We start from the raw sequence: 10815 nt of genomic DNA, 5'->3' as shown, positions 1-10815 counted from the left end.
ATGAAAAAGACTAATGATACGTTATGGACCAGATTCCTGCGTCCTATTAAAAATACATTTACATCCGCCATGAGATGGAGTGTTACGGCGACCATAATCGGTGTGGCAAAAAGTGACGGTAAAGCACAAAAAAGGTTTTTTATTTACTGATAAGATGCTTTTTTATCCACGTCTGAACATTAATCTCTTGTGTTCACGTTATTTGAGCTTATAATTATAAGGTTAATAATAGCAAGGCTATTCATTTTGCGAAATGAAGGTGGGAGCACTCGTATCTCCGCCCCATGACCGCGGCCTATCGGAGGGCGGATCCTGGTTACGCGGGAGACTTGAGTCTACGGAGGTGGCCGCCGCCGGGAGGAAATAAGAAGAGGATTTGTAGGGAAAAAAAATAAACTTTATTGTGGTATAGAGGGGTTCTGTCTACCTAGAACATAAAAACATAAGAAAGGGCGTCATTTGGCCCGTCTAGCCCGCTTGGTTGCAAGTTTCTAATGTAAGTAATAATGCGGTGCTGTATATCGTGTATAAGGTTGACTATTTTGTTTTGTTTTTTATGCCACAGTTAATAAAACGGAAGGCTGTTGGATCGTTATTATCGACGGTTCTCATTCCCACAACTACCTAGATCGGACATATAAGCACATCATTTAAAAACGGGTCTAGCTTTCAGGTAATAGACACAACATAAAGGTAATCGGACGGTCGTTTAACTGGCAGTTCTGCTTATGTGCTCTGTTTTATATAGTAAGTCTATATAAGGTCTTTTTCGGAGATGCTAAAAGAATCGTTAAGTTTCAGTACGATATGTAGCTACATATGGAACAGTTTGTGCTGTTATGTCCACTGACGTGTCAGTTTGAAGGCTAACGAGAAATGGCATGATTTTTTAAAAATGCATTTGTAATAAATCTCCCAATGAGATTACCTGTAATCTGTAATTTATTCGGATGATCATTTTTTTAATTGCTGCTTTGTTGTATGTAATCTGCATTTTGAAGTAGAGAAATGTTACTCATCATATTTTGGGAAACATATCCATTGTACTGGGCTGTTTAAATCTTATTTGCCTGAAGGATCCCTTTTCAAGAGATCAACAATACCCTCGATTTCATCCTAAACGTAATTAGGTTGCTAGATTTAACCCTACTCTCATAAAATTCTCCCCGAGGTTAGTGAGCACCAGTGTGAGGATAGTGTTGTCCAATTACCTGTCCATCGCAATCATGGCCTTTCATTGCTATCGTAAGACCCAGGGGCCAGCAAGCCTGCCCACGCAATGCCTCAATAGAACTATTCTGTTTCTGAACTCCTGCAGGTGGGCTGGTATCTCAGTATGCGCAGGTCAGGGGCTCCAAGTCAGCTGTGTGGCAATGTGGCCAAGAAGCCCAGGTTTGTGCCCCCGGCATCGATGCACATGAGAGCTGCTTCTGTGCCCGACCCGAAACGCCCCAGCCCTCCGCTGTGCAATGCGCTGAACAAGGTAGGTAAGGCGTTCGCTCAGTAGCCCCTGGCTGCTTAAAACTTACATTTTAAACCCCCCTGTACTGTGCAGATGTTGTGAAATGGAATTTGATATTTAGGTTTATGGGCCGTAAATTACTACGCTCTAGATATGTGATTCATAAATCAGACTGACTAACTGACTGACTGAGAAGGTTCAGATTCCTTGAGACTGGGGCTTCTGCAGGATGAAGTGGAGGTAAAAAAAAAAAAAAGGTGACTACGTCATTCCCCAGTTGAGCATGCATTTCATACAGTATGATGAAGAGAAACTGAACTCGCAACATCCAAAGAACCCAAAGTAGCTGCAGCTAAAAGTATCTTAAATAATTAGACTTAGGGTTTGGTGTGGATCGCAGACTTTGTTCTGTTATTGTCCCAAAGGGATCAGCAACCAAATGCTGGCTTTTACCCTATCAAGTTTGCTGAAAGTGAAGGTGTCCCAATACCCTAACCCTAACCCAGATTGTTTTTTTTATTCTAAAATGATCATATGTATGCATGGGATTACCTAAAAATAAAATATACAGTGTCTTATTCCAGCTCTTACTTTCCAATAATGTCCCATTTGAGTGAATTACAAATGAAGTATACACATGTTTTTAAAGTGAATATTTTGATCAGAACCTGAGCATTCTGACGTTTTATGTATAGGTTTTACAGGGAGACTGTTTCATCACTAAATAAAAGCTGAAAAAGAACCGGTGCCTTTGCTGACGTGAGCAGTGTCCTGATTTGTTTCTTCCAGATAATGAACGTCCTAGTATGCTGGCAGTGATGTCTTGGTATTTTCAAATGTAACATGTGAGAAGCCTTTTTGCATTTTGCAGTCAAACACACATTTAATCAAACCTCCCTGTCAGGGGAAATGTCCAGCAGTCCAGTGTTTCGTGCACGGTGTGTGCAATAGAACTTTCCATACATTTAAACAGCCAAGGTCTTGTAGAGTGTTTTCTTTGCTGTGGTATCATCTGCATTGTATTGATCCCTGATCTTGTCTTAACTGCTTCTTGCAGGTGCCAGCTCCCCAGGAAAATAAATCGGAGGCCCCTGTCTTATCCAAAGCCTTGGCAAGAATCCTTAATGCTGTTCCCCTGGGTGACACCGAGGAGAACAGCTCAACGCTGCAGGGACTCTCCGATAGTCTTACTGTGAGAGAAGAAGAGTCAGACCACAGGACTCCAGATGGTGAGTTGAGCATCATATCTACTAAAACTCCTCTTGGCTGTGTCTTCATAGGCTTGAGCTTTTTGACAACGTGATGTTTTGAACCTCACACTTGAGATCGAAAATCTGCTATTGGAAAAAAAAGTGGTAGTTGCCTGCTGTACAGGAATTGCAAGTGTCTTTAGTAAAACTTAAACCTTCATCAATTAAAAGTGAAAGCTGAACTTGGTGCATTGCCCTTGAGGAGATGGCTTTGTCAGTATAGAACAATGCAGCATTATGATTTTGGTCCAGTGTGATGCTACATATACAGTATAGAAGGATGGTTTCGTTTTTTCCTGCCTGGTCCAGGAAGGTGATAGATAAGTGACAAACTGTGGTTGAAAGGTGACAAATTCGAGAAAAACAAAATAGACACTTTTAGCTTTTTAGAATCTTGCATACACCTTAGAAGCATTCCTTCTTTCAGGAAGGCACTGGAGATTCTGAGCATTGTTTCAATGGTTTTGACCTTTTTTATCTGATCTTTATCTGTTCTCTGTTAATGTCATGTCTGTCCAGTTATGGTGGTAACGTTCTGTACACCATAGTCTGAATAGCGGTGTGCAGAATTAAACCTTTAAATCTGGTAGTTCATGAACAAGGTGAAAACGGATTTTAGGATATGATTTTGGGCCAGGAACAACTAATTGCTGCAAAGGTAGGAAGTGATTGGTGAATGGAGTAGGATGTAATTTTAGGTTCTTAGATATGAGGCTGCGGAGGCCCTAGTGAATTATTCTGATGTGATCTACAGTATGTTTCTACTGTAATGCTTGCTGACCATTAAGGATATAAAATGAGAGATTTCAGAAGCCCTTTATAACATACGTGTACTATGCCTTGCAACTAATGAGAAAATGCAAATGTGGCTGTGTTTTCATATTGCATTTCTTAAAAGAATTACATTTGTGACTGTTTTTGCTAAATGCTTTTAAGGGATGATGTCATTGGTAGGTAGTTCCATTTCACTGGTAAAGGTGTGAATTTAAATTTAAGCCTTATAGATGAAGCAGCATACAGTACTTTCATGGGACAGCCTGAACTGCTATCATTAAGCAGAAGATACACTTTGAAAAATGCTTCTAATGTGTTCTTTGCATTTCTTCCGGGGGGGTCGTTAGATGATCTGTGTTTCTGGGAGAAAGGTAGGCTACGCAAAACAAGCAGGCAGACAGAATAGTGTTATTTGCTCAATATTAAATGTTTTACCACTGTTTGTGAAGTGAGCAGAAGCTTCAGTAAGCTGGTGTACTGGAGGAGCTGCATGTGCTTTGTACAGTAGAGGCCTGGGCAGTGCTGTACTGACTCTGCCTTGGCTATTCTGCTTTGATTGGGGTGTACTGAAGAGTTGTCGTGCTCATGCAGAAAATGTCTTTCATGCCAATTCACAATGTTACTCTTTGCTCTTTTTGTTTTATATTCTTGTAATTTATCCTGGAGTCTCCCTTTTGTCCTTGTTTCGGATGTTCCTGTAGAGAGAGAAAACATATACAGTAAGAGCATTTTTTGTGTACCGTGAAATGTCAAAGACCTGCTGAACAGATGTAAAGAATGGTTTTATGACTGAACTAGAAGGAATAATATTCACTATTGTAATTTAAGTGTTGATAGGTCTTTTGATGCTACTTTAATACGTTCCTTTCTTAATTGTTGGAATACACTAGCAGATGTTTTTTCCATTCTGAGGTGTAGAAATGTGTTTTAGAAAGATTAGGACTGCATCGATTATTTCGTGTAACTTAAAACCAGATGTAATACGTATTAGGTTAAGTAAAGTAAATGGGGAATCTTACTCTGAAGAGTTTTTTTGTTTTAATTTCACATCAAAATTCACAAAGAGGGTAAAAAAAGATTTCTGTAAATAGAACAGACTAGTACTGGGCTGTTCCTAGGTTACATGTCCAAGGCCTGCAGAAGAGGCCAATTTAGTCTGGCAGCAGGAGCTCTTTGTAAATCTTGTGTGTCAGCATTGTGCAATACCAGAGCAGCCTGACATGCTTCTGAAACTCTGACTTAAATTCAACCTAATCTGCGAGCAAGAAGAAATAAGATTGCCTCTAGGGGGCTGGTTTGAAAGTCGGAAAAATATACACACTCACTCATTCTCTCTCTCTCTCACACACACACATACGGACACACACACTGAGCTTAAGCTGGAAACAAGAGAATGTAAGCAGGAAAGGCTTGTGGTTAGGGTATTGTCAGATCGGAACCGCAGCATATACATCAATGAGCACGTCTCGGGCACAGATTCTATCAGCATCCCTGTCCCCGGAGGCCTGGAGCCTCGAACGAGAGCAGGTCAAGTCTGTGCGTGAGTGAGGCTGGAGAAGGCCGAGCCGGTATGTAGAGTCCTGACTCTCCTCATCAGAGGCTGCTGGTGCTTTCTGCCTGCCTCCCAGCCTGTGCGTGGCACAGCAGTCAAAGACATCTGCAGCACCTGCAAGGAGCAGGAGCGCTCCGAAACACGGCTCGGTTCAACTGGGGGGATGGAGGAGGCGGGAACTGGAAACGACTTGCCATACTGAAAGAAACTGGAGTGTGGTTGGCGTACGGCCCACCAAGCAATAAAAACGGGTGTGGGGTATTTTTTGGGGGGGGCCCCGATCAAATCGGAGGTTCGAGACGGCGCCGACGAGCATGGGCTCTTGAGACGGCGGGCCGTGGGCGCGGGCCGCGGCGGGGGTGGCGGCAGGGATGGTGGGGAAAGCCCGATCCTCCAACTTCACCCAGGCGGAAAAACTGGACCTGCTGCGGCTGCTGCAGCCCCACGTGAAGGTGATCGAGGAGAACAAGCACCGGCACGCCACCATCCTGGAGAAGAACCGGCGCTGGGAGCGCATCGCGGAGAGCTACAACGCCCTGGTGGGCGGCTCCCGGCCGGCCCGCACCGCGCAGGGCCTGCGCACCCTCTACAAGAGGCTGAAGGAGAACGCCAAGCAGGAGCTGGTGCAGCAGCGGCGGGCCCAGCCCGCGTACCGGCGGCAGCTGTCCGAGACCACCGCCTCGCTCCTCCTCCTGGTGCCCAGCTTCTTCCAGGGCTTCCAGGGCGCGGGCACCGCCTGCCTGAACAGGTACGTCCGCCAGCCTCCACGCGGCCGGGACCGGCACAGCGTCTTTACCCAGAATCCCCCTGCGCGTTTCATCGACCGCACTCGCCGCTTACCGCGGAGGCCTCCGAGGATGGCCTCGATTTTGGTGCTTCAATCGGCGGTTTTAGCCTCCACACGGCCGGGACCGGCACAGCGTCTTTACCCAGAATCCCCCTGCGCGTTTCATCGACCGCTTACCGCGGAGGCCTCCGAGGATGGCCTCGATTTTGGCGCTTCAATCGGCGGTTTTAGTTTTCAGTTTAAAGAGCTGCACAAGATAACACCGTACAGACGGGGCAGCGTCGGAGACGGCAAGCTGAACGCGATTTTCTTTAGAGGGGCTCAAGTGTGAGAAATCGTTTAAACTCTCGCCTGCTGCTTAGCAGCTGAAACATGTACTGTAAATGCGTCCGTGAGGTCTTCAGTGAACATACAGTCAACATGCATTAATATTGAAGAAGGCTAAGATGTGTCCCCAGATCCTCACTGACTTTTATAGATGCACACTGACGGGTTGCATCACAGTGTGGTATGGCAACTGCAGTGCTGCTGACCGCAAAGCCCTACAGCGGGTGGTGAGAACTGCCCAGTCCGTCACTGGGGTTGCTCTCCCATCCATCCAGGACATTCATGACAGACGGTGCTTGAAGAAAGCTCTAAGCATCATCAAAGACCCCACACGCCCCAGCTACAGACTGTTTGACCCTCTACCATCCGGAAAACCATCCAGAAGCATTTGGCCCCGGACTACCAGACCCAGAGACAGTTTTTACCCCCGCACTATCAAACTCTAGATCTGAACCTCACAGTGCCTTCTCTCTTACCAAAACTCAAACACACATTGAAATCGACCCCTACCACACACGTCAAGAAGCTCACTCCTCATAAATTTCTATCCTTTATTTCATTCTATTGATGTATGATTTTGCACATCTGATGTTGTTTTGCACATTGCCTGTTGTCTCCGTCTTTCTTTTCTTACACAATTGTATTGTTGTTGTTTTGTTTTTTCTTTGTACTTCTTACCGTCTGAGAGCTAGCTAAAGAGCATTTCGTTATACCATATACCTGTGTATGAGTATAATGACAATAAACTTGAACTTGAACTATATGTAGTTATAAATACACCGAATGACATTCTTTGTGGTATGGCACAGCTTTTTGGGGGTTTTCTCCATGTGATTGTGGAGAAAAGAGTTTCTTTGTATTCAAGTCTTAATCTTCCGTTGTGTTTGCATTCCAGATTTTCAGCAGGACAGTCAGGGGATCCAGAGCGGCATGAGATTCCGAGATCCCGAACATGGCCTCACTTCCACACAGCCTCCCTGCTGGGCCCCGGGAGCACAGGCGCACACAGTGAAGAAGGGCCTCGCCCAGCCACGCGAGGCGCCGGCTCCTCGGAAGAGTCGGCCCACGCAGGAGCGGACGCGGTTCGGGAGAGCCCAGCAATGCACTGCCCATCTTCTGCCAGCGTGACGCTGGCATCGTCGCCGTCCTCCCCTGCCCTTTCTCCCCCGACGGAGGTCCTGTCGAGCTCGCCCACGGCAGACGGCCCCCTCCAGGGGGTGCCGGGACGGCCCCTCCAGAAGAGCCTGCGGCTGACCAGAGAGGAGCTGGAGGCGAAGCTGGAGAACCAGCGGCGCCTGGGGCTCTACATCCGGCTGAAGAGGGAGGGGCTGAGGAAGAGGCAGCAGCTGGAGGAAGAGCTTCTCTGGGCGCGGATCAAAGTGGAAAAGCTCAGGGCCGCCAGACTCAAGCGCGGCCTGCCGGAGCTGAACTGCTGCTGAGGGGGACGGGAAAACGGAGCCGCTCCCAGTGGGAGGGGGCCCCTTCGGAGCGCCCAGCAGAGAATCTCATCCGATCTCATCCGATCTCATCCGGCTGTCTCTTGAAAGAAGCCGTGCTTCGTCAGCACGGCTGTGTGGTTTCCTTCCACACTCCCATCACGCTGTCAGTTTAAAAAGTGTCTCCTGCTCTCAGTGTTAAATACAAGTTTAATTAGACGGCTCATTCCTTTAACTGTAGACATGGTAAATGTTTTATTGATCTACAACTACTTGGACTGCTTTGACACAAATTTTATGGATGAGCGCTGTGTTTCATGTCTCGTATTTCATGAGGTCCAATTGGAAGAATGCATTGATAGCTCAAAACGGCTGCCTCTTCTGTGCTCATCCTACACTAGTTAATACGGACTTTTTCCTCAGTCTGAGGCAGTGTTGATTTCTGTCTTAGTTGACATCTGAGTGAAATACTGTATTACTGTAGTAATTAATATACAGTACCAGCCATTCTGCTATCTTTGTCTAAAAGTCATACATTATTCATACGAAGTCATACGAAGGACGTTTTTCTTTATCCTCTACTGCTTTTTTGTTGTTGCAATACTGAATCTCATTGTTTTTTACCTCCATTGGAATACTCTTGTCCTTATTTTGGCCTTCCTAGATGGCACCAGTAGCTATGTGTACACAGAGCTCGTGTTTCAGAATTTAGCTGTATAAGAGTTGGCCTGATCATCAACGGCAGGTGACTGACTTTTTGAACAGGAACTTGTTGTTTTTTTTTTCATGGTTACTTAAACATTTAAAAAAAAAGATGATTTTGGCCACTGTATGCTTTAGTATCACAGAAAGCTGCATTGTCTTCTTGTAGGCCATTGTAGTTGGATCTCTGAAGCTAAGCGGAGCTGGGCCTCAGTGAGAGACCTCCAAAACAATCGGGATGCTTCTCGAAGTGGTCTTGCAGTTCCCCAGGGCCCTATTATAGCGACAGGTGACACTGTTCCGTTGGAGGTGCTGTCCTTCAGATGGACACATTAAACTAAGGTCCTGACTTTAAAGATCCTAAAAGGACTGGGGCTGTTAGCCCCCATGTTCTAGCTAAGTTCCATTTTAGATAAGATAAGATCACTTTATTGGCCCTACACAATTTCTTGCATTAGGAATTCATCTTTTCACATACCCCAGCTTGCTCTCCATGAGACACACAGACAAGGAGAAAAGCTTGGGGGCAGAGCACGGGGTCAGCCATTGTACAGCGCACCTGGAGCAGCTGGGGTTAAGGCCTTTGCTTAGGGGCCCAAGGGAGTAGGATTTGAACCGGCAACCTTCCAGCCATAGGCACAGATCCTTAGCCACAGACCCAGCGCTCTGCCCCTATGTTTTGGCTTGAACTGTTTGGTCTCCTCGGATTTCCTCTAATTCATCGGTGAAACAGTTTCTTGCCTCTCTACCTGGTCTGCTGTGTAGAAGTGCATCGTCTTAAAGGATCACAGAGTGCTTTACTTTAATGGAATGAGACTGTGCAGTTTGTATTGGACAGTGGCTCGCTTGTGTATCTACTGGAAATCTGAGATCCTTAAGTCAGTTCATAGATCCAAATAACAGGAATTTCCACAATAAATTGGATCTTAACAGATCTTCTCACGTGGAACAGTTAATTGCAGTCCTGTTGTCCGCTGTCTAATCAGATATCATTTGACAGACGGGCATCCTGAAGGAGTGATAGAAAGTTGTGAGTTATTGGGGATATCTGTGGGATTTGGGGGCATACTGGAAGAGGTCTGTTTCAGAAAAGCTACAAAACTCTGGTCTTCTAACTCGTTACATGCATGAAATTATGTGGGACATGAAACACTAGCCATTAAATAGAATTTAGCAAATTAAATAGTTACTGTACACAGACTTGGCTGATAGAGCAATAAAAGAATAGATGCATCTAACTGCTAGGAGAAATAGGAGAAACACACACAAGTACAGTTCATGAAAGTGTTAAGAGTGTAGTATTTAAGTCAAGGGAAGTCATTAAAATTGGACAATATAGTACAGTTATTAGTTATACTTTATGTGGAATATTGGGGTTAGTTTTGGTCAATACCCTACAAGAAAGATTTTACTGCTTTGAAGGTGGTACAGTGGAGAGCAACCAAAACTATTCCTGGTCTGAAGACACACTCAAGGTCTGTCTCAAACTTTGGAGCCTGGAGCTGAGAGGATTGCATACTGTAGGAGCTTTATTCAAATACCAGAAATTGACAGGGACAGCTCTTCAAGATCCACAGCAACATGAAACCACAGACAGATAAGTCTAATTTAAATTTAGGGCCTTTTCAGACCAAAACATGAGATTTCCACAGACGGTCTCTGTGGACTCGTTTAAGAATTAGGTAGAATTCTAAGGTCGTTATTCTACAAATAACCAGATACTTTAAGTAAGAAGGGTAGAATAATGAAAATATTGACATTATTGTCCAGACTGTGATCACTGACTGACAGAAATACCTTAAACTTAAATTATTTCTCTCATGTAGTGAAGAAAGTCTGCAGTAAAATGGATCAATAATCAATTTCCAGGTGCATAAATGTGATTTGTGGTGTGTTCAGGACCTGTATTGTTTTTCCCTCTAAATCAGTGTTGGGGGAAATATGGGTTTCAGATATATCTAGCTCCCGAGGATTTTACCAAAACCGTGCTCATTTTGGGGTTTATCGTTTTAATACTCGAACACGACTGTCCGGCATAAAAGGCACAAAGAGCACGCAGTGTATCACATCCTTAAAGAAAAAAAAGGCGCTTTATTTTTGCAAGGCTGTATTAAATTGTAGACGTGAGATCGGGGAAGCAGACCTTTAGCCTCTATGTCCCGATGGGCCTGGAAGTCAAGGTTGGGATTGAGTGAGTGTGTTGTGGGATCGGGGGCACACGGTGTGAGTGTGCATACGGTCCAGGCGTGGGAGTTTCTGGGGTCATTCATTAATTGGGTTGGTCAGGAGGAAATAGGATTACAATCGGTCTTCATCCTGGCTTCACTGGAGGGGTGCGGGCAAGGAGTGACAGTGAATCAAACAGTTTAAATGTGTGAATAGCTTTGATATTTGTGCTCTCTCTTATTTGGGGGGGTGGAACTGTGATCTTTAGCTGAAATGAGAAAGCGGTAAGTCGCAGATGTTGCAGTCTGCCGTGCGTTATGTCCTGCAAAAAACAGGAGTGATCGTTTTTATTTTCGACT

At 45.1% G+C, this 10815-nt stretch overlaps 2 protein-coding genes across 3 annotated transcripts in view; both read left to right on the top strand.

Annotated features, from left to right (window-relative positions):
* Positions 1 to 31: 31 nt before the first annotated feature.
* rad54b (RAD54 homolog B) overlaps positions 32 to 10815 on the top strand; it is a 39211-nt gene continuing 28427 nt past the window's right edge. The window contains exons 1-3 of one of the 2 annotated variants that reach the window (XM_088600701.1): positions 32 to 118; positions 1319 to 1483; positions 2520 to 2691. In XM_088600701.1, the coding sequence (XP_088456827.1) occupies positions 1337 to 1483; positions 2520 to 2691 (319 nt within the window). In that variant the 5' untranslated portion in view covers positions 32 to 118; positions 1319 to 1336. The other variant, XM_088600700.1, reaches the window with a different exon arrangement.
* LOC148650984 (fibrinogen silencer-binding protein-like) lies at positions 2698 to 9202 on the top strand. Its single transcript, XM_088600716.1, has 2 exons — positions 2698 to 5786; positions 7048 to 9202. The coding sequence occupies exons 1-2, from the start codon at positions 5410 to 5412 to the stop codon at positions 7589 to 7591; spliced, it is 921 nt and encodes a 306-aa protein (XP_088456842.1). The 5' UTR covers positions 2698 to 5409; the 3' UTR covers positions 7592 to 9202.

This window comes from Lepisosteus platostomus, chromosome 12 (assembly GCF_059453375.1).
Source record: "Lepisosteus platostomus isolate fLepPlt1 chromosome 12, fLepPlt1.hap1, whole genome shotgun sequence".
NCBI lineage: Eukaryota > Metazoa > Chordata > Actinopteri > Semionotiformes > Lepisosteidae > Lepisosteus > Lepisosteus platostomus.
The sequence above is the reverse complement of the archived record's forward strand: the minus strand, read 5'-3'. Positions and strand labels throughout refer to the sequence as shown.